This window comes from Martes martes (assembly GCF_963455335.1).
Source record: "Martes martes genome assembly, chromosome: 7".
Taxonomy (NCBI): Eukaryota; Metazoa; Chordata; class Mammalia; order Carnivora; family Mustelidae; genus Martes; species Martes martes.
The window spans coordinates 82,765,178-82,789,576 of NC_137894.1; the positions used below are offsets into that span (position 1 = coordinate 82,765,178).

Here is a 24,399-nt window from a genome sequence, read left to right on the forward strand (position 1 = left end):
ATTAGTGTTAGAGAACCTGAATTAAAACATATTTCCTGGGCCACCTGGCTGGCTCAGTCAGTAGAGCACATGACTCTTGATCTCAAGGTCATGAGTTCCAGCCCCACATTAGAGATTACTTTCAAAAATTAAAAAATAAAATCTTTAAAAAATAGTATTTCGTGGGGCGCCTGGGTGGCTCAGTGGGTTAAAGCCGCTGCCTTCGGCTCAGGTCGTGATCGCAAGGTCCTAGGATGAACCCCCTGTCAGGCTTCCCACTCTCCTCCTCCCCCTCCTTGTATTCCCTCCCTCTGATAAATAAATAAAATCTTTAAAAAAAAAAAAAAAAAAAAGGTACTTCCTGGGCACCGGAGTGGCTCAGGTCATGATCCCAGAGTCCCAGGATGGGAGTCTCACTTTGGGCTCCTTGCTCAGCAGGGAGTCTACTTCTCCCTCTGCCTCTGTTCCTTCCCCTACTCATTCTCTCTCTCTCTAATAAAATCTTTTAAAAAAAATATTTCCTGACTTTACTCCACTCTATCATATCTCTATTAGAATATCAGAACCCTGAGTTTCTTAATGTTTTGGAAACAGTTCATTCTTTTCAAAAGCACCAATGCCTATGATACAATTTCCTCCAAGCTGTCACTAATGATTTTTATACTATTAATACAAAGAAGAAAGAAAGGAAAAACAACACACTGGTTGCTGGAAACAGAAGTTCCAGAACAAATGGGGATGCAAGAGGCAGCAAAAGGATTTTTAAGTCTAAGGGTAGAGGGTGAGGTTGCTTTTCCTCACCAGGAATTTCTATTTACTGTGTTAATTCACTACATTTAGAATACCGTTACTACACAATCCTTTTAGGGAAAGACCTATAGTAAGTACTCAAAACACCTGGCAATATTAACTCCATGTAATTGTAACAGTTACTAAATACTGTCACTCCATACTATAAGGTAGAAAGTAAATAAAGATACTTCTTAGCAAAAACAATATAGACAGAAGCCAGGAAATAGTTTCTAGTTTAATCACACCACAAGTACAACCAAAATAAAAAATAAAAATAACACTGAAACAAAGATTACTTATAACTCCAGAACATTTTAATTCTAAAGAGCTTTAATATATAAAAAGCCCCATAGTTTCAAATGCCCCTCAAAAAGGGAATGAATAATGAGTCCCATCAGAGCTGGGGAAAAAAATTTTTAAGGGGGTGGAGAGATGAAGGCTGACAACCATTCTCTTTCAAAAAGATAAACAATGTGTCCTCAAATAACCGCTCAGAAGGAAAAGAACTGTCCATATTTGCCTTACATACGGTATTGGGCAATTAAATGCCAACTTAGCTATTTAAGAATGACTTGCTAAAACATTGAAAAAATGAAAGACTTCGTCCTTGTCATAGACTGCCACTTCAGTGGAACATTCGGTGCACATGACTGGGTGGTAGAGTTCTTCCGCTTGTGCCTCTGCTGGCTCTGCAGCAACCTCATGGCTGGACTTCATCTTCTTAGGGCCTCGCCTTTTCTTCCTGTTCTCTGGGATTTTGTATCTTAGAACCTCCTCTTTGTTGACAGAACAATTCATCACAAACATTGCTCTATACTGAGTCTTGTAGGATTCGTGCCTAAGAGGAAAATGAAATGAAGAATTTGGATTTATGTTCTATTTTAATAGGTTATCCATTTAGATTTTTTAAAAATTTTACTGAAGTATAGTTGACACAGTGTTACATTGGTTTCAGGTGTACAATACAGTGATTCAAGAAGTTTACACACTACTACACTCAACAGAGCAGTGCAGCTACCATCTGTCAACATACAATGCTATTACAGTATCACTGTATTTTATCCCCATGACTTATTCACTCCACACCTGGAAGCCTGTATCTCCCACTCCCCTTCACTCATGCTGGCCATCCCCCACTGTGCTCCTCTCTGGCAACCATCAGTTTGTTCTCTATAATTAAGGGTCTGTTTCTGCTTTTCTTTAAAAAAAAATTTTTTTTTTAAGATTTTATTTATTTATTTGACAGACAGAGATAGAAGTAGGCAGAGAGGGAGGCAGAGAGAGAGGGGAAGGGAAGCAGGCTCCCAGCCAAGCAGAGAGCCCGATGCAGGGCTTGATCCCAGAACCCTGGGATCATGACCTGAGCCGAAGACAGAGGCTTTAAGCCACTGAGCCACCCAGGTGCCCCTGTTTCTGCTTTTCATCGTTTATTCATCTGTTTTGCTCTTTAGATTCTACATGTAAGTGAAATAATATAATATTTGTCTTTCTCTGACTTAATTTCACTTCGCATAATACCGTTTAGGTCTATCCATGTTGTCACAAAAGGCAAGACCCTCATCCTTTTTATGGCTGAGTAATATTCCACTGTGTGCATATACCACAGTCTCTTTATTCATCAATCAAAGCACACTTAGGTTATTTTCATACCTTGGCTATTGTAAATACTACAATACACACAAGGGTGCATATATCTTTTTTAATTTCAGTTTTCACTTTCTGGATAAATACTCCATACTGGAATGACTGCATCACTGGTTATTTCTATTTTTAATTTTTTTTTTAGGAATTTCCATGCTGTTTTCTACCATAACTGCACCGATTTACATTCCCACCAACAGTACACGAGGGTTTCCTTTTCTCCACATCCTGACCAACACTTTTTATTTGTCTTTTTGATTCTAGCCATCATGACAAGTGTAAGATGGTATCTCACTGTGGTTTTAAGTGCATTTCCCTGATGATTAATGATGCTGAGCATCTTTTCATGTTATCTGTTGGACATTGTAAGTCTACTTCGGAAAAACATCTATTCAGTACTCTGCCCATTTTAATCAGATTATTTGGGTTTTTCAGTGTTGAGATGTATCAGTTCTTTACATATTTTGGATATTAATCCTGTAACAAATAGATCACTTGCAAATATCTTCTCCCATTCCATGAGTTGTCTTTTCATTTTGTTGATGGTTTCCTTCACTGTGCAAAAGATTTTTATTTTGGTGTAGTCTCATCAGTTTATTTTTGCTTTTATTTCCCTTGCCTTAGAAGACGTATCTGGAAAAATGTTGCTATTTTTTTCCTTGCCTTAGGAAACAAATCTGGGGAAATGGCTGATAGCAAAGAAATTACTTCTTATTGTTTTCTTCTAGAAGTTTTATGGTTCAGGTTTCACATTTAGGTCCTTAATTTATTTTTGTGTACGGTGTTACAAAGTGGTCCAATTTTCCCAGTATCATTTATTGAAGAGACTATCTTTTTTCCCCACTGTATATTCTCACCTCTCCATGTAGTTAACATTTTTTTAAAGATTTATTTTTTCGGGGTGCCTGGGTGGCTCAGTGGGTTGAAGCCTCTGCCTTCGGCTCAGGTCATGATCCCAGGGTCCTGGGATCAAGCCCCGTATTGGGCTCTCGGCTCAGCAGAGAGCCTACTTCCCTTCCTGCCTCTCTGCCTAATTGTGATCTCTGTCAAATAAATAAATAAAATCTTTAAAAAAAAAAAAAAAGATCTATTTTTTCAACAGAGATCACAAGTAGGCAGAAAGGCAGGCTGTGGGGAGTGGGAGGGGGGAGCAGGCTCCCTGCTGAATGTAGTTAAAATTAAAAAACTTACTGAAATATAACCAAAATAAAAACATGAGAACAAAATGGGAAATTTAAAGAAATGTTAAGTGGGGTGCCTGGGTGGCTCAGTCGGTTAAGCAGCTACCTTTGACTCAGGTCATGATCCCAGGGTCCAGGGATCAGGCCCCGCAATGGGCTCCCTGCTCAGTGGAGAGCCTGCTTCTCCCTCTCCCTCAGCCTGCCGCTCTGCCTACTTGTGCTCTATCTCTCTGAAAATATTTAAAAAAATAAAATAAAATAATGTTAAGAGTTATTTTAAGAACAGGAAAAACTTGTTAATAGAGAATAGTTTAAAGAATGAATATATCCTCTTTTCTACTGCTTTAAAAGTAACTTTAATCTCTGCAAAAAAAAATTTGCTCTTCAAACTTAGGAAGACAAGAAAAGTTATTGGAAACTTGAAAGCTAATGTTTAAACAATTTTGACTGTTTTTTCACACTGTGGCCTGAAATCCTGCCCTCCTCTCATTACAAGTGGTGCCATTCTTAGGGCATCTGGGTGGCTCAGTCGGTTAGGCATCTGCCTTGGGCTCAGGTCATGATCCCAGGGTCCTGGGATTGACCCCCACACTAGGCTCTCTACTCAGCAGGGAGCCTGCTTCCCTTCCTCTCTCTCTGCCTGCCTTTCTGCCTACTTGTGATCTCTGTCAATTAATTAATTAATTAATAAAAATTAAAGGGGCGCCTGGGTGGCTCAGTGGGTTAAGCCTCTGCCTTCAGCTCAGGTCATGATCTCAGGGTCCTGGGATCGAGTCCTGCATCAGGCTCTCTGCTCAGTGGGGGCCCTGCTTCCCCCTCCCCCTCTGCCTGCCTCTCTGCCTACTTGTGATCTCTGTCAAATAAATAAATAAAATCCTTAAAAAAATTAAATTTAAAAAAAGTGGCACTATTCTTGTCACCATTTTAGTAAAAGCTACAGTTTTATAAAAGCTTAAAGAGCTTCCAACTTTTCAATGTCCACTCCTGGCTTTACTCCAGCAGTCTACAGAATAGATAATGCTTCATTTGTTCTCCTCATATACTCAGTATTTTCCTACCTCTTTCCCCACCTAATAAGTTGGCTTTTTCTCCCCTTAAACCTCATGCAACAGAAATATCTATCTGGCTAAACACAGCAAACTCAAGTATACTTTCATTAGTTCCAAATGTTGATCTCCACCACCACCACCACCCACAAAGAATTTAGACTATGCAAGCTGGTACTTCTCCAAGTAAGATTATAAAAATTTCACTTATACTCCACTGGACTAGAATCCTGTATTAACATGGAACACAGTTTTTACCAAGGCTGATTTCTATCTGTTACATTATGGAACAACTTCTTTTGAGTACAGCAACTCTATAATAACACGGTTTAATTTGGAAGAGAAACAACCGCAGTACAAAGACATTTTACTTTTTCTGCATTCCATAAGTATGCTCTGGGTTGTCAATTTATATACAAGAAGCGTAAGTGTTCATTTGGAAAGCACAAAATTTAATTGTTGCAGATGATCAAAAACCTCAAGCTAGCTTATAATAAGGTGAACTGTATCTGACTATTCATTAGTACCTAGAACAAATCCACCACCCACAGTATCACTTAGTTTCGGTTATATATGTAATATATGTAATATATAATATATATATATGTGTGTGTGTGTGTGTGTATTTTTTTTTTTTTTGAGAGAGAGAGACAGAGACAGGAAGGGAGAGAGACAGAGGGAGGGAGGGAGAAAGAGAAGACAAGAAGGGTAGAGGGAGAGAGAAAATCCCAAGCAGGCTCCATGCCCACCACAGCCCAATGCACAGCTCAAGCCCATACCCCAAGATCATGACCTGGGCTGAAATCAAGAGTCAGATGCTTAACTAAGGGAGCCACCCAGGCATCCCAATGACATGACCTTATATGTAGGAAACTGAAGACTGCACAAAAAACTACTAGAGCTGATAAACTAATTCAGCAAAGCGGCAGGGTACAAAATCAACACACACAAATCTGTTCACTTCTATACATGAGCAATGAATGATCCAGAAAGAAAAACAGAATAGAGGTTACCACAGGCTGGGGTGGGTAGGGGTGGAGAATGGGGAAATTTTGTCTAATGGGTACAGAGTTTCTGTCTGGAATGACAAAAAAAAAAAAATTCTGGAAATGGACTGTGGGGATAGCCGCACAATATTGTGAAAGTAGTTAATGTCACTGAATCATACATTTAAAATGGTTAAAACAGGGAACAAAGAGTACCCCCTCTCACCACTCTCACCTATTCAACATTGTCCTTTAAGTCTAGCCAGGGCAATCAGGCAAGAAAATGAAATAAAAGGTATCCAAATAGGAAAGAAAGAGGTACAACTGTCTGTCTGCAGATAACATAATCTTTTAAACATAAAATATCACAGACGCCACCAAAAAAATGTTAAAATAAATATGAGGAGTGCCTGGGTGGCTCAGCTGGTTGGACGTCTGCCTTCGGCTTAGGTCATGATCGCAGGGTCCTGGGATCGGGCCCTACACAGGGCTCCCTGCTCAGTGGGAAGCCTGCTTCTCCTTCTTCCTCTCCCTCTGCCACTCTCCCTCTTATGCTCTCTCACTCTCTCAAATAAATAATATCTTAAAAATAACATAACAAAATAAAAAATAAATATGAAACTCAGGAAAGTTTCAGGATACAAAACCAATATACAAAAACCTACTATGTTTCTTTTTTTTTCCTACTACTCCCCCCAACCTACTATGTTTCTGTGCATTAACAGTAAACTATCTGAAAAAGAAATTAAGAAAATAATCCCATTCATGATGCCATCCAAAATAATAAAATACTTGGAAATAAACTTAACCAAGGAGGTGAGAGATTTATACACTGTAAAACATTCATGAAAGAAACTGAAGAAAATACAAGTAAATGGAAAGATATCCCATGTGCATGCATCAGAGAACTACCATAATTTTTTTTAAGATTTATTTATTTGACAGAGAGAGAGAGATCACAAGTAGGCAGAGCAGCAGGCAGAGAGAGGGAGAAGCAGGCTCCCCACTGAGCAGAGAGCCCAACGCAGGGCTCAATCCCAGGACCCTGAGATCATGACCTGAGCTGAAGGCAGAGGCTTAACCCACTGAGCCACCCAGGCGCCCCAAGAATTACCATTATTAAAATGCCCACACTACCCAAAGCCATCTTAGTCAATGCAATCTTATCAAAATTTCAATGGCATTTTTCACAGAAATAGAAAAAACCCTCAAAGTTGTATGGGATCACAAAAGACCCCAAACAGCCACAGCAACCTTGAGAAATAACAACAAAGTTGGAGACATCACACTTCCCAATTTCAAACTGTACTACAAAGCTATAGTAATCAAAACAGTACAGTTTGGGCATAAAAACAGACTCACACACCAATGGAGCAGAACAGAGAGCCCAAAAATGAACTCATGCATACATGGTTAACTAATACTTGACAAGGGAGCCAAAAATATGCAATGCCAGAAAGATCATCTCTTCAGTTAATGATTTGGGGAAAATTAGATATTCACATGCAAAAGAATGAAACCGGACCCCTGACTTACTCCACTCACTAAAATTAACTTGAAATGGATTAAAAACATAAATGTGAGACCTGAAATTATAAAACTACTCAAAGAAAACATAGGGAAAAAGCTCAACATGGGTCTTGGCAATGACTTTTTGGATAAGCACAGCAACAAAAGCAAAAATAAACAAGTGGGACTACATCAAGCTCAAAAGCTTCTGCATAGCAAAGAAATCAACAACAAAAGGAAAAGGCAACCTATGGAATGGGAGAAAATATTTGTAAATTTATGTATCTGACAAAGGGTTAATATCCAAGAAACTCATACAACTCAACAAAAAGTAAAGCAAAAACTGGCAAAGAACCAAAACAGACAGTTTTTCTAAAAAACGATACACAAATGGCCAACAGGTACATGAAAAGGTGTTCATCATCATTAATCATCAGGAAAATGTAAATCAAAAACTACAGTGAGGTTATCACCTCACACCTGTTAGAATGGCTATTATCGAAAAGACGAGAAAACAAAAGTGAACCCTTTTGCATTACTGGTGGGAATATGAATTGGTATAGTCACTCTGGAAAACAGTATGGCACCTCCTCAAAATACTAAGAATAGTGGGTCACCTGGGTGGCTCAGTCAGTTAAGTGGCTGCCTTCAGCTCAGGTCATGATCCCGGGGTCCTGGGATCAAGCCCCACATCAGGCTCCCGCTCAGCGCCCTCTCCCTCTGCCTGCTTGTCTGCCTACCTATGTTCTCTGTCAAATAAATAAAACCTTTAAAAAAATATTAAGAATAGAACTACCATATGATCAAGCAATCCCACTTCTGGGTATGTGTCTGAAGGAAATGAAATCACTATCTCAAAGGGATATCTCCACCCCCACCTCAGCCAGGTGATCAAGTTCAAAATTAACAGTCATAAATCTGTTGATTTTTTTGTTGTTGACAGTCTGTGCCCTTGATATAATATAATGAAAACAACACTTTACCTCTGTGGTCTTCTCCCCCAATATCTACTGCAGCTTTATTCATAACAGCCAAACATGGAAACAAATTAAGTGTCCATACATAGGTGAATGGATAAAGAAAACATGGTGTATAAATATAATAGAATATGAAAAAAAAAAAAAGAAGGGGCACCTGGGTGGCTCAGTGGGTTAAACCTCTGCCTTCGGCTCAGGTCATGATCTCAGGGTCCTGGGATCGAGCCCCGCATCGGGCTCTCTGCTCATCAGGGACCCTGCTTCCCCCTCTCTCTCTGCCTGCCTCTCTGCCTACTTGTGATCTCTGTCTCTCTGTCAAATAAATAAATAAAAATATAAAAAAAAAAAAAAAGAAGAAGAAGAAGGAAATTCTGCCATTTGTGAAAACATGGATGAGCTTAAGGGCATTACACTAAATGAAGTAAGTCAGACAGAGACAAAAAATTACTGATCTCACTTACATGTGAATCCAAACAAAATGAACTCATAAAAACAGAGTAGATTGGTGGTTGGTGGGGGAAGGGTGGATGAATGAAAACAGTCAAATGGTACAAACTTCCAGTTATAAGATGAGGAAGGTCTGGGGATGTAATAAACAGCATGTAGTTAACAATGTTGAACTACATACTTGAAAGTTGCTAAGAAAGCAGATCTTAAAAGTTCTCAACACACACATAAAAAAGGTATAGATGTGAGGTGATGGATGTGTTAACTTACCTTACTGTGGTAACTGTTTTGCAATACATGTGTATATCAAATCATCATGTTGTACACTTGAAACTAACATATAAACAATATTATATGTCAATTACATCTCAATAAAGCTAGGAAGAGAGTCTAAATTTTTAAATGGTCTAGTTGACAATAAACTGAATATCCAAATGATGTACTCTTTAATGAAAAATTTTTAATGGTTAAAATGATAAATGTTATATGTATTTTATCACAATTTTTTTGAAAAGAGTGTCTTTGACAGATTATGTCATTCTATAACATACATGCAGTTTCACTGAATCCTTGTCAGCACTGATCAGTGCTTTATTAGAAAAACTACTTACAATAGAAATACATGTAACCAAAATTATTTATATAAAGATTAATCATGTAGCAGCAAGGATATGTGAGGACAGAACTTTATCAGAATTCCTAAGTATAGGGGTGCCTGGATAGCTCAGTCAGTTAAATGTCTGCCTTCAGTTCAGGTCATGATCCCAGAGTCATGGGATTGAGTCCCGCACTGGGCTCCCTGCTCAGAGGGGAGCCTGCTTCTCCCTCTCCCTCTCCCACTCCCCCTGCTTGTGCTCTCTATCAAATAAATAAAATCTTTAAAAAAAAAAAATTATTAAGTATATACCTCAAAAGTCTATTTCTGATTTAAACAAAGACCACCAAATTTTTTTTCGTTTTGTGTGTGCATGTGGTCACCCTTTATTCATTACCTTTGGCAATCAAGACATAGTGTGGTCATGCAGGCAGGGCAATTCAAGACAGCATCACTATTTGGAACAGGCTGCTGTTGTTGATGTGGCCTCTGTATTCCAAAACCATGGTAGCTACAACAGAAAACGAAAAGGTTGATGGGGATAGCGGGAGAGACACACATACATTAAAACCAGATCCTGATTCTTTTTTTCTAAGGGGCTCCACGCCCAACATGGGGCTTGAACTCACAACCCCAAGATTAAGAGTCACATGCTCTGGGGTGCCTGGGTAGCTCAGTGGGTCAAATGTTGAACTCCTGATTTCAGCTCAGGTCATGACCTCAGGGTTATGAGACTGAGCCCCATGTCAGCCTCCACTCTGGGCATGGAGCCTGCTTAAGATTCTCTCTCCCCCTCTGCTTCTGCACTTCCCCACTTCTGCCCCCCACCTTAAAAAAAAAAAAAAAAGTCACATGCTCTACCAAATGAGCTAGCCAGGTGCCCTCAAGATCTTGATGTCTAATGCCACTCTCCAATAAAAGAAACTAGTACTCCTGAGAGAAATGGCTGATTCTAGGAACAGGCATACAAGATGAACCTGGAGCTTCCTGTACTGCCAGAAAGTAAGGAAGTGCTCAAAAACAATGAAGCAGGTATGTCAAGGGGTCACAAAAGCCAGCTGAAAGAGTTCCCAATGGCCAAAGCTGAAACAATTAGAACAAAATAAAGCAATATTGGATTATAACCCAAAGTATAAATAAATACCCCTGAGTCTATACTGATATGAATGAATGAATGAACGAACGAATGAAGGGAAGGATGAAGAACAGACAAATCTCCCATATGAAAGAATAATTTATGAAGATATTCTCCCCTCAAGGAAGTGGAGCATAACTCCCCACTCCTCAAGTCTGGGCTGCACATAGTGACTTCCTTCCCAAAGTACAGTATGCAAAGGAGGGGTGGAGAATTAACTTTACAGGAGGAAACCTGACAAACAGTTCCTCACCAAGGTGACCAAGATCAACATTAACAATCATGAATCGTGTTGACAGTATGTGCCCTTCATTACAATGTGATGAAAATGGCACTTTGTCTCTGTGGTCTTCCTCACCAAAACCCATAATCCCAGTCTACTCTATGAAAAACATCACACACTCCAATAGAGTGGCCTCCTACAATATACCTGACCACTACTCCTAAAAACTGTTAAGGTCATCAAAACCAAGGAAAGTCTGAAAAACTGTTGCAATAGCAAGAAGAGCCTAGAAAGACATGACAACTGTAAGTACCTGGTATCCTGGATGGGCTCTTGCAATCGAAAATACGTAGTAGGTAACTAAGAAAATCTGAATAAAGTATGGACCTTGGTTTATAATGATATATAAATACTGGTTCATTATTTGTGACAAAAGTGCATATTAATGTAACATGTTAGTAATAGGTGAAACTCTGTGTGTGTGTGTGTGTGTGTGTGTGTTATTATGGGAGGGTATACAGGAACTCTGTATTATTGGTTCAATTTTTCTGTAAATCTAAAACTGTTCTAAAAAATAAAGTCCCTTGGGGTGCCTGAGTGGCTGCATCAGTTCAGACTCCAACTTCCGGTTTCGACTTGTGTCATGACCTCTCGGGGAGTGGTGGGACTGACGCAGCATCAGGCTCCACACTCAGCAGGGAGCCGCGTGAGATTCTCTCTCTCTGTCCCTCCCCCATCTGCGTTTTCTCTCTCAAATAAATAAAAAAATAAATCTAAATAAATAAAGTCTATTAATCTGAAAAACCTAGCAAAGCTACATTTTAAAAGCAAGCGCGTAAGCTCTAAGTGCTTTAAGATTTTTGTCCATTTTATTCTTTGTTGTATTTCAAGAATCTAGAACAGTATCTGGTACATAGTCACTGTTCAGTGAACATTTGCTGACTGCAAAAGTATAACACGAACCTACTTATGAAGGTACTAATGTATAAAAGCATATGTTTCTGAAAAGGGAGTTATGGTAAACGCCCAAAAACCAAACAACAAAAGATAAATTATTTGACATTACTTCCCAAACTCTTCAAATGTCTCTGGGAAAAAATACTGAAAACATGTGGTACTTATTTATAACTGTTGTTATATCCCTCCAATGCTTAGCAGATTTCAAAACCCAAACCTAAGAAAGTAACATATTCATTCAACAGATACTTAATGAGTGCCCATTTAACACAAAGTGTAAGATGTCTGGGATATAACAGTGAACAAGACTGCCTCTGTGACACTGAAAACATAGTTAACTCATTATTTTAAGTTGTAATCTTAAAAGGCAACTACCACTTGATGCAGAAATGTGAATAAACCAATAAAATGTTAATTCTTCTCAAGATATATATATATAACAAAAGGGGCGCCTGGCTGACTCAGATGGTAGAATATCTGACTCTCGATCTTGGGGTCTTGAGTTCAAGCCCCATGTTGGCGACAGAGTTCACTTTTTAAAAAAATTTTTTTAAAGATTATAGAACGATGACAGGTGCCTGGGTGGTTCAGTTGATTTAAGATTATAGAACGATGAAAATACATTCCATCTTACCTCACTGACCAGAATCAAGAGCTACACTTTAATTTCTTTAACTATCTCAGTATCAATCATGGCACTCAAAATGTTCATTTTGCACTGGGGGTAATCAAAACGTATTTATTTAATAAATACAAGGGGCAGTTGGAGGAAGTGGTACATGGGTAAAACTCCTGAGAAGGAAAGAAGGAAAAATAACAAAGAACAAAGTGGAAGACTGGAGGTTAAAAGGTAAGGTACAAACACCCAACAACATCAAACTCTCTCTGGACTTAAATATACTTGATTTATGGGTAACCTGGGTGGCTCAGTGGGTTAAGCCTCTGCCTTCGGCTCAGGTCATGATCTCAGGGTCTGGGATCAAGCCCCACAGGGGCTTGGCAAGGAGCCTATTTCCCCTCTCTCTCTGCCTGCTCTCTGCCTACTTGTGATCTCTGTCAAACAAATAAATAAATCTCTGTCAAACAAATAAATAAATCTCTGTCAAATAAAAAATATCTTTTTTAAAAAAATACTTGATTTATCTTTTGTTGCTCCGTTTTCAAGAGTTTACCATCCCAGCCCCTATTACCTTAGCTAAATCAAACCTTCCTAGAATGGGACTCCAGGGTTTGCATTTAATTCTTCCCAGGTGATTCTGAAGCACAGCCAGGTGAGGCAAGCACTGGGTAACAGCAGTATACTGCCTAGCTTTTAGTTGTATGACAAATTAGCCTTCATAAACTCGAACTGGAAAACAAGTATGGCCATTTCCTCTTGGGATGATGAAAATGGTTTGAAAAATAGAGGTAGTAGTTGCCTAACACTGTGACTATACTAAATGCCACTGGATTGTTCACTTTAAAATGATTAATTTTAAATAAATTAAATGGGGGTGCCTGGGTGGCTCAGTGGGTTAAAGCCTCTGCCTTCGGCTCAGGTCATGATCCCAGGGTTCTAGGATCGAGCCCCGCATCAGGCTCTCTGCTCAGCGGGAAGCCTGCTTCCTCCTCTCTCTCTCTGCCTGCCTCTCTGCCTGCTTGTGATCTCTGTCTGTCAAATAAATAAAATCTTTAAATAAATTAAATGATTAATTTTATATTATGTGAATGTCTCCTCAATTTTAAAAAAAATTTGTGGGGCACCTGAGTGGCTCAGTCGTTAAGCATCTGCCTTCAGCTCAGGTCATGATCCCAGGATCCTAGGATGGAGTCCCATGTCAAGTTCCCCACACAGCGGGGAGTCTGCTTCTCCCTCTCCCTCTGCCACTCCCTGCCCCCCCAGCTCATGGTCACTCTAATAAATAAATAAAATCTTTTAAAAATCGAATCTGTAAATAATTAAAAAGAACAATTCAGGTGTAAAATGTAACATCCATTCTTCATCCACATAAATGTTTAATCTCCAAATAATCTGAAATTATGTCTATTTGAGAAAAGTCAGCATTATTTCTTCAATGGAAAGACTGACTACAGGGGCGCCTGGGTGGCTCAGTTGGTTGAGCAACTGCCTTCGGCTCAGGTCATGATCCCGGACTTCCAGGATCGAGTCCCGCATCGGGCTCCCAGCTCCTTGGGGAGTCTGCTTCTCCCTCTGACCTTCTCCTCTCTCATGCTCTCTCTCACTCATTCTCCCTCAAATAAATAAATAAATAAAATCTTTAAAAAAAAAAAAAAAAAAGACTGACTACAGCAGTTTGAATTCAACAACAGTTTTTCAAAAATAAATTACCTAACAGGTGCCTGAATGGCACAGCCAGTTAAGCATCTGACACTTGGTTTCAGCTCAAGTTGTAATCTCAGACTCAAGTGATCGCGCCCCAAGTCAGGCTCCATTCTCAGAGCAGAGTCTGCTTAAGACTCTCTCCCCAGGGCACCTGGGTGGCTCAGTCAGTTAAGCATCTACCCTCAGCTCAGGTCATGATCCCAGGGTCCTGGAATCGAGCCCCACATCAGGCTCCCTGCTCAGCCTGGAGCCCTGCCTGTCTCTCTCCTTCTGCTGCTCCCCCTGCTTGTGCTCTCTCTTTCTGTCAAATCAGTAAGTATTTTTTTAAAAGACTCCCCATCTCCTGCCCCTTGCCACCAAACTTATTCTCTCTCTCGTTCTCTCTCTGTCAAATAAATCAATAAATCTTTTAGAAAAATTTTTAAAAACAAGTAAGTCATCTGGGTGAAATCTGCTGGTAATTTTCAAAATAAATAATTCAACAGTTTTCTTCCAAAATTCTTTAACGTATGTCTGCATGAACACAATACACATAAATTCAAAATGTGAACACAGAGATGCCCGGGTGGCTCAGTCGGTTAAATGTCTGCCTTTGGCTCAGTTCATGATCCCAGGGTCCTGGGACTGAGTCCCACATCAGGTTCCCTGCTCAGCGGGAGCCTGCTTCTCCCTCTGCCTGCCACTCCCTCTGCTTGTGCTCTCCCCCTCTCTCTCTCTGACAAATAAACAAAATCTTTTTTTTTTTTTTTGAAGATTCCATCCATCTACTTGACAGACAGAGATCACAAGTAGGCAGAGAAGCAGGCAGAGAGAGCGGAGGAAGCAGGCTCCCCGCTGAGCAGAGAGCCCGACTCAGGGCTCAATCCCAGGACTCTGGGATCATGACCCAAGCCGAAGGCAGAGGATTTAACCCACTGAGCCACCCAGGTGCCCCTAAATAAAATCTTTTTTTAAAAATGTGAATGTAGTAAAAATCATCTCTTAATCATTTTTCTCTAAAGATTCTAAATATTAAAGTTAAGTTCTTACCCTCTTCTCTGTGCATCAACCCAGGCCTGATCTCTGTTATCTTTTTCAGGATCATATAGTAACTCATCATTTGTTGGAATCCTGTGTCGCTTTTTCTTCTTCTTCTTGGTCACCTGTGCTAATTTTGAAAATGTTAAGGATATGGCTAGGTATCATGTCTGAAGCACACACTTCTTTAATACAGAACATAGAATCTTCAGCTACATTTTTTTTTCTATGTGTATTTTCCCCAAAAAAAATTTTTTAACTATTCCTCCAAATAAATTTCTTGTCCAATTAATAAGGCATTAAAATGAAGATGACAGAGGAGGAAAAAATTGTTTCTTCACTAAAAACATACTGTTATCTCAAGAACTGTACTCAAATAATGAGAATTCAGTCTCAAAAAGACTAAAGTAAACCAAGATCAAAAACTTCCTGATGTTATGAATTCTCAACAAGTTCCCATATATAAAATGCTACTGAAATCAGAATAAAAATATTTCAGGGTACATGGGTAGCTCAGTCAGTTAAGGGTCCGCCTTCAGCTCAAGTCATGATCCCAGGGTCCCAGGACTGAGTCCCACATGGGGCTCCTTGCTCAGTGAGGAGTCTGCTTCTCCCTCTGCCTGCCTTTCCCCCGCTTGTGCATGCACTCTCTCACTCTCTCTCTGACAAATAAAGAAGTAAAATCTTAAAAAAAAAAAAAAAACAGGGGCACCTGGGTGGCTCAGTCAGTTAAGCATCCAACTCTTGATTTCAGCTTGCATCATGATCTCAGGGTCATGAGATCAAGCCCCATGTCAGGCTCCATGCTCAGGGTGAGCCTGCTTGAGATTTTTCCCTCTCCCTCTGCCCCTCCCCTGACTCACATAAGCAGGCATGTGTGCACACAGTCTCTCTCTCTCAAAATAAATAAAGAAAATCTTTTTTTTAAAAAGTGAAAACCAAAAAAAAAAAAAAAAAGTGAAAACACACTATGGTTATCTACATGCACTAGACTTCTAAAATTTACTTAAATAGGTTAATATTTAGGTAATAATATATAAAAATATAAAATTGTTTCTTGGAGTGCCTGAGTGGCACAGTCAGTTGAGCGTCTAATTGTTTCTTTACCCTATAAATGTGTTACTTGTGCATTTCAGCATAATTACTGATATAATTAAATCAGTTTTAACTCTTACTATGTTTACCTTTGCTCAGATTTTATACAAAATCAATTCCAGAGAACAGAGAAGCCGATAAAAAAGCAATGAGTTAGGAAAATTTCTGCAAAATATAAAGTATATATAAATTCCTATATTTTCTGTAAAAATAATATTATTAACTATTTGCAGGTGTGAAAGCAAATGTTGCTGTACTAAGGAACCTTAAGAAGGGGGCTAAGAGCCCTGAAGATGTTAGGACTGAGCTGGGACACACTCTCCCTTCCCTCCAATATGCCCATGCAGTACCCATGCAGCACCCCTGCCAGTCCCATGTCCTCGTATGTGCATTCCCATCTGTTCTTATTTATCAATTCCTGCTTTTGTTTTCACATCAACAGCCTAGAATTTCTTAAAAGATAAAACTCGGAGGGAAATTCTAATATCCAGTAATTGTTAGGTAAACCTTTTTTTCCATAAAATATAACCTCTAAACCTGGTAAACATGCTACTTACCTGTTTTGTCTTCATCCTCAGAATCAGAATCAAAATATATATCATCATAGTACTTTGTCAGAGCTGTTCCAACTTTTCCAGTTCCCGAGGAAGACCCTATTTACATAAGGGCAGTTTACAGACCAAACCATATATAACTGACAAGAAAAAAACTCAACTTACTCTTCCATCACCTCAAAGTAACTATCAACTGTTTCCCAATCTCATTTGGATGAAAAAATACTTTCACATCAATAACTTACTGAATTTCTATGCCCTATGCAATTACAGAGAACTATAATTGTTACAATGTAATGAAGTGTTCCAAATCATGAGAAAATTTTTCTCTCACCTTTCTTACAAATCTTGAATTAGATTTTATTGAATTACAAAATAGCCTATTTCCAGGTTGCCACCATACATATCTCTACCTTTCAGCCATGCGGTACACTGTTAAGAACAGGAAATAGGGGCACCTGGGTGGCTCAGTGGGTTAAAGCTGCTGCCTTCGGCTCGGGTCATGATCCCAGGGTCCTGGGATCAAGCCCCGCATCGGGCTCTCTGCTCAGCAGGAAGCCTGCTTCCCCCTCTCTCTTCCTGCCTCTCTGCCTACTTGTGATCTCTGTCTGTCAAATAAATAAATAAAATCTTAAAAAAAAAAAAAAAAAAAAAAAAAAAAAAAAAAAAAGAACAGGAAATAAACATCTACGGGACTTTAGGGGAAAGAGGATAAGAGCCCTAAAGAGAGGCAGGGGGCATGATTCAAGGACACACTTTCCACTCCTCAGTTGTGCCCAGCACCACGACTCAAACTATATTTGTGTCCTCACAAGCCCGTGTCCCTAATTCCTCCTCTTAATTAACATCTGCTTTTGCTCTTATTGTTATTACTATTACATATGCTTTCAGTTCCTAACAGTTAATACATAGAAACCAAAGCTGAGACACAAATCAGTTTTGGGGTCAGGTACACTTTACATAAAAACAAAGCATCAAAATGAAGTATGTTTCATTACTTACTAAAATGAGACAGGAATTTGTGATGACCTATCATTCACTCTGCCATATCAGTGCTATATAACCCTAAAAACACCTCTATAAGCTTGTGTCTTTTTTATCCTAGAGTAAAAATTACAAAAGAAAATCACACAAGTAAACAATACTAGACAGTGTCATTTCAACAACAGGAAAATTCTTCACTAGTCATCAAAGAAAACTATGCTCAACTTGCCAAACATATTTATTCATTCACTCAATAAATATTTATTGAGCACCTATTCAAAGTGCCGGTGTGACACAACAGAGCATAAATAAGGTTCCTGCCCTTGCGGAGCTTAGAAAATTATCTATATGAAAATTTAACTAAAAGTTTACCTGTTTCCAGAGAGGATAACTTGTCCTTCATTGTTTTTATGGTAGAATTTAATTCGGCTTCCATTTCTTTTTCAAATTCATCTTCACTAGATGATTCACTTTCTCCAGTAAGACATTCTCTGATGAGTTTTCGTTTTTGGTCAGGAGTTCCATGTAAAAGCACATCCACTTCATCTTCTGAACTAGTTTGCATTTAAATCATAAGGCATGTGAATACTAAAGAATTAAAATGACCTAAAACTTCCATCATCTCACTGCCCAACAATTTTAAGTTTTTACAAGGTTGCATTTATGTATTATATTACATACAGCTATTCTCATTTAAAGATCAACCATTTCTCAGGGTGCCTGGGTGGCTCAGTCAGTTAAGCACCTGCCTTCCACTCAGGTCACGATCTCAGGGTGATCTCAGGGTCGGCAGGCTCCCTGCTCAGCCAGGAGTCGGCTTCTCCCTTGCCTTTTGCTCCTCCCCCTCATGTGTGCCTGCGCACCCTCCCTCAAATAAATAAAATCTTAAAAAAAAAAAGATCAACCATTTCACATATTTCCAAATATATTTCCAATGTCTGCATAACATTTCCTCTTATAGATGCTGTATGTTTATTTCTCTTTGCTATTACACTACAATGATTAGCTCAGTAGGGCATATGTAATTTTGTTTCTGTTGATTTCCTTAGGATAAATGTCTAGAATTAGACATAAAAACATCTTTCCAACTTCTTGAATTATCACACTGTTTTCCAAAAGTATTGCACCAGTTCATAACTCTATCAGCAATGAAAAGTTTACTTCACAAAACTAGGAGTTTTTGACATACTAAAATAAAACTTATTTGTACTTAAAACTTAATACATGTAGCCAATATACAGCTAATATACCCAAACAAAATGTTAACAGATAGTAATTAGATGTTACAATTTTAAAGGCTAAAGAGAACTATAAAAAGAAGGTTAAATTATATTACAAATTCTTCTGAGCAATTACTGCCAATTTACTTGGCCTTTTGCCCCTGGGTTTCCCATTAATAGCAATATGACAGAAATAAACCAGATACCAGAAAAAAATGAAATGTTATCAAAATGAATGAAACACCTAACATATTTCTAATACAATCAATAGTTCATAAATAATGTTCAATTATTTGTGGTCTGATGAATAGTTACAGACTACCCCTGGTTTTCGTTTCTCTATGTTCTTCTTCTAGGACAATGCTTTTAAGCCTCCAGCAGAACGTAAACCTGAAAAATGCAACTTGCACCATTCAATTCTGCTAATGATAGAGTCCTTAACCAGACTCTACTCATAAGAGAATTCCCCATCTAACACTTCTCATCCTGAACCATATACTCCCTTTCTCCTTTACCACTATACTCATTTGGGTCCTCTTAACGCTGTCTGTTCCCCATATCCTAAGGATCTCCAAGCCTCCAAACTCTTTTATTTCGTTCTATCCTTAATCCTGCTGCCAAAATGTTAGTCCTAAAAAACTGTCATCACATCACTACCCAATTCTAAAAGAAATCATCTATGGCCAAATCTTCAACTACAACACTCAAAAGAGCCTTCCCCATTTTGTTTCACCTTATCTTTCCACCCGCACTGGGATCCCTGCTCAGCAGGAAGCCTGCTTCTCCCTCTCCTGCTTCCCCTGCTTGTTTTCCCTCTCTTGCAATCTCTCTCCCTGCCAAATAAATAAATAAAATCTTTTTTAAAAAATTTATCTTTCCAGTCTTAACCCCTCACCCTTGAATTACACCACTGGTCTCCAACTAGGGGGCATCTTGCCCTCCAGGGAATATATGGCATAGCTAGACATTTTTGACTGTGAAAACTAAGAGGTGGGAGGAGGGACTACTGGCATCCAGTGGGTAGAGGTCAGGGATACTGCTAAACATTCTACAATGTACAGGACAGCCTCCCACAACACAACAGAGGCTTATGTGATGCAAGATGTCAACGCTACTGAGGCTGAGAAACTCTGATGTATCCTATAGTCCAGTGTTTCCAAAGTGTGCAATGTATTATCTTAAGGAGTACCAGGACAGACAGGCTGCTAAACAACTTTGAAGTCATTGTGTGATAGGACTCTAAAATGATACAAATACTATGGAAAATAGCTTGACAGGGGCGGCTGGATGGTTCAGTGGTTAAGCGTCTGCCTTCAGCTCAGGTCATGATCCCAGGATCCTGGGATCGAGCCCACATCGGGTTCCCTGCTCAGCGGGAAGCCTGCTGCTCCCTCTCCTGCATTCCCTGCTTGTGTTCCCTCCCTCATTGTGTCTGTCAAATAAATAAATAAAATCTTAAAAAATAAAATAGTTTGACAGTTTCTTACAAAACCAAACATGCAACCACCATACAACCCGGCAATCACATTCCTTGGCATTTATCCCAGAGAAATGAGAACTTATGTTCACACAAAAACCTATACATGAATGTACAGATGCTTTATTCACAAGAGTCAAAACAAGAAACTAGACATCCTTCAATAAGGGAATGGTTTAAAAAAAATGTGAAATAGTTGTCAGCAATAAAAAAGGAATGATTTACTGATACCTACAACAATGTGAATGCATCTCCAGAGAATTATGCTGAATTAAAAAAGCCAATTCCAAAAAGTTACATACTGCATGATTCCATTTATATAATATTCTTAAAAAGGACAAAATTATAGAAGTGGATAAGAGATTGGTGGTTACCAGCATTTAAGTAGGGCACGGTGGGGCAGGAAGCTGGCAATGAGGGATCCTTGTGGTAATGGAAATGTTCTACATTTTGACCATATTAATGGTCAAATTTCACCAGCTGTAATATTATACTAAAGTTACTAATGTTAACATTGAGGGAAAGTGGGTAGAAGAGACACAGAATCCCTCTGTATTATTTTTTGTTTAACTTTTCTTGTGGCATTAATTTGCTGTCATAAGTTCTTACATTTAAATATACAATTAGGGGCGCCTGGGTGGCTCAGTGGGTTAAGCCTCTGCCTTCGGCTCCGGTCGTGATCTCGGGGTCCTGGGATGGAGCCCCACATCAGGCTCTCCGCTTGGCAGGGAGCCTGCCTCCCCACACCTCTCTCTGCCTGCCTGTGATCTCTGTCAAGTAAATAAATAAAATAAATAAATAAATAAAATCTTAAATAAACAAACAATTAAGGGCGCGTGGGTGGCTCAGTTGGTTAAGCAACTACATTCAGCTCTGGTCGTTATCCTGGACTCCTGGGATGAAGTCCCACATCAGGCTCCCCGCCTAGCAGGGAGTCTCTGCTTCTCCCTCTGACCCTCTCCCCTCTCATGCTCTCTCTCTGTCTCTCATGCTCTCTCAAATTAATTAATTAATTAATTTTTAAAAATCTTAAGTATATAAGTCACTGATTTTTTTTCTATATACTATTTCTTTTAACTACCTCTGAACCTACCTCAAAATGAAGTTTAATTTTTTAAAAAGATTAATCACAAGACAAGAGAGTTACTTTTATTACAAATTTTCTCTAACCCTTGTGACTATTTCAGGAGAAGTGTCAGCACAGCTAGCTGAGGCAACACTGTATGGGCCAGGTACATTCTTGCTGAGGGTGTCAAGAATGCAAAGTTCTCACCACTCCTCCCAGGCCATTTCTCAGGGTTATGTTTTACAGTGTGCGGCCTTGAAGGATAAAGCGAGGTCTCTCTCCAGGAGAAAGAGCAGGCTTATTTACTGACTGCTGTAAAAGAAGTGGAATTCCCAAGCTCAAGTGGTCCTCAGTCATGATGCAACCCACTGAATGTGTAGCATCCACCTGGGCCTCTCCGTGCAACCTCTGTAGGAGTTGGGAAGTAAGAGCAACCAACTCGATCGTAATGCTTGTTCTGCCTGCTCTGAGTAGTCTCTGACCCAAGAGTTTCTTATTTTCTGCCAGGTTCCATGAAACAGTTAAGACTATAAAATACTAGCTTATAAGTAGGGTAAAATCAAATCCTGACAGAAACCTCCCGAATCTCTCCAATCTCCCCTTTTTTAAGACAACAAGCACCGGACTCAGAGCCTTGAGCAGGCAATACTGTCTAATAACACTGTTCCATTTCATAGTATTTATTCTTACAGTTACCTTACCAGTGGCAACTGTCACAGGATTACAGAGCTTCTTTAAAGAAACTTAACCCCCACCCGACCCCCCCCCAAAAGAAGAAAAGAAATTTAGCTACAAAAATCTTAAAGAAAAATATTAAATAAGTTGTAATACAGGTGAATATGGAGATGGTAATGGCTGAGTAACTCAAGTCCAGGAAATACTGCTTATTTCAATGAAACTTATTTCAATGAAACTAACTGAGGCCTACTAATTGATAATCTCCTTTCACAGACCAGACCCACTATCTGAAACTCGCAGGAAATCTTGGAATCCATCCTCACTCCCCACAAGAGACTCTTCACAGCAGTCCAATCTCCCAAGCCTACAACCCCTCCCCAGGATAATAGGAGGAAACATTAGGATTGGAGGAAGGGCAGTTTCACAGAAAGCTTAGTTGGGACAGAATGTTTTAGAGTTTATGGACAGGATCTGCTGCCATCTTTAAAAATAAATAAATAAATAAATAAACGTGCTAGGAAATCTCTTGCCAGCATAACTCCAAGTTTCCCCCAGGTAAACTGAAACCCTCCTTCCTGGAAATCTCTCCAGAACTTCATCTGTGTCTATCTCAGGTCCTCCTTTTCTACAATACCGTCCTGAGATAACATACTTTTTTCCAAGATATTTATGTTCCGAATACGTATCTTATTTCCCCTACTATACTGAGAGCCTGTAGAAAACTGTAGCCCTAAACAAGCGTACAAAAATGCTCAAAAAAAAGTCTGCTGACCGGACGCCTGAGTGGCTCAGTCCTTAAGCGTCTGCCTTCGGATGACATCGTAATCCCAGGGTTCTGGGATCCAGCCCCACAGAGAGCTCCCTGCTAGGCTAGCCAGCTTCTCCCCCTCTCTGCCTATTGATCCCTACTGTGCTCGCGCTCGCGCTCTCGCGCGCGCGCTCTCTCTCTCTGTCAAATAAATAAATAAAATCTTTAAAAAAAAAAAAAAAGCTGAGTATTCCCTTATTTCTGTTTATGACAGTTTAGTTTTCGAGATGGCCACTTCACATTAAGTCCCATTAGTCTCACAACATACTTAAGATGCAGCTGTTATCCCTTTTTGTAGATGAGAAAAACGAGAGTAAGTGACTTGCTTCCCCTCACTGTGCTAGTAAGCTGCAGAGGCAGGATTCGATCCCAAGGCTTTTGAAGACTTACGCGTAATTCCAGAATATTCCCGTTCCCCGCGCCGGTGTCCGCCCCGCCTCCCTCGTGGCTGCGCAACCTCACCAGAACCCCACTTGGCGTCCCACAGGCAACAGCGGGACGCGACAGGCGCCCGAGTCGCTGGGCCGAGGGTCCGCAAGGGCCTGGCAGGCGCAGCGACTGGAGGAAGCTAAAGCCTGTCCTCGGCCCGAAGCCTCGGAAGCCGGGACGGGGCAGGGGCCCACCTGCTCAAAGCGGGTTCTTCGTCGCTAGGCTCTTCTACTGCGTAGGGGTCGTAGTCCTCCTGGAGCCGGTTCATGGTGGCCTGCACCCTCGGGCACCGACTACCAGGCGCCGCACAGCATCTGTTTACTCCGCAGGTGCCCCAGCTAAAGCGTCCGCCACTCCACTTCCGCCCACACTTCCGCGCCCTCCCTGCGCGCCTGCGCAGATCGTGCCAGTGAGGGGGCCGGGGGAGGGGATGAGTCCCGGCGTCTCGCCGCAGCCTTGTGGGTCTTCTGCTTACTTGGAAACGCTGCCTAATTACAGAATCTAGGAATCAGCAGTCTCCCAAGTGGCATTCTGAGCTGAGCGCTCTATGTGCAGTCTCTCACCTCGTGACATGAAGAAGCAGAAATCTAGATGCTGAGGGACATGCAGCCTGAAATCTGGGCCAGTAGGTCCCCAGACGCTAACACCTAATGTCCCTCCAACCTTCAAGCCTCAAGCCCTTCTGCTTTCTTTTTTTTACCGCGCGGCTCTCTCACCTTCACCACTATTCGCTCCTCCATCTGACGTCAGCCCGACTGTCTACCGAGAAGTGCTAGGCTGTCACCAGTTAATTCCTAATTACCTGTTCTTGGCCTCTTCTCAGTCCCAACCTTTGATTGGCCCTTGTCCAATTCCGCTCAATACTTGAGATGACATAGGTGATAACTTGAGATGAGGCCTCTTGATTGTGAAACTGTTTGCTGCCCTGTTTCTGTATTGGCCTCTTCTCGAGCTCCCTCTTCATGATCCGGTTCAGATAACTACCCATTTTATTTGGTCCTTGCACTCTCCTCGGGTACTATAATGGATTTCCAGTTGCCTGGGTAGATAATCTTCACCGTGGTACCACTGGCAATTCAAATCAACATAGTCCAAACCCAACTCAGCATCTTCCACCCCATTTCTATACCTTAGCCAGCAGCTATTTTGACCTTTGATTGCTGCTCATGTCACTTTTTCCATCCTTACAACTACTATAGGCTTGAATTTTGGTTGACTCCTTCCTCAACCCCTCCGTGAGCCCTCAATTCCCAAAGCCCTATGGATCGATTAGTAACCGC

At 40.3% G+C, this 24,399-nt stretch overlaps 1 protein-coding gene across 1 annotated transcript; it reads right to left on the reverse strand.

Moving 5' to 3' along the window:
- Window positions 1-978: 978 nt before the first annotated feature.
- EAPP (E2F associated phosphoprotein) lies at window positions 979-23,915 on the reverse strand. The gene is made up of 6 exons (XM_080808226.1): window positions 23,314-23,915; window positions 17,814-17,995; window positions 16,461-16,556; window positions 14,821-14,938; window positions 9,551-9,664; window positions 979-1,609 (listed from the first exon to the last, which is right to left on the reverse strand). The coding sequence occupies exons 1-6, from the start codon at window positions 23,385-23,387 to the stop codon at window positions 1,333-1,335; spliced, it is 861 nt and encodes a 286-aa protein (XP_080664352.1). The 5' UTR covers window positions 23,388-23,915; the 3' UTR covers window positions 979-1,332.
- Between the last annotated feature and the right edge of the window lie 484 nt (window positions 23,916-24,399).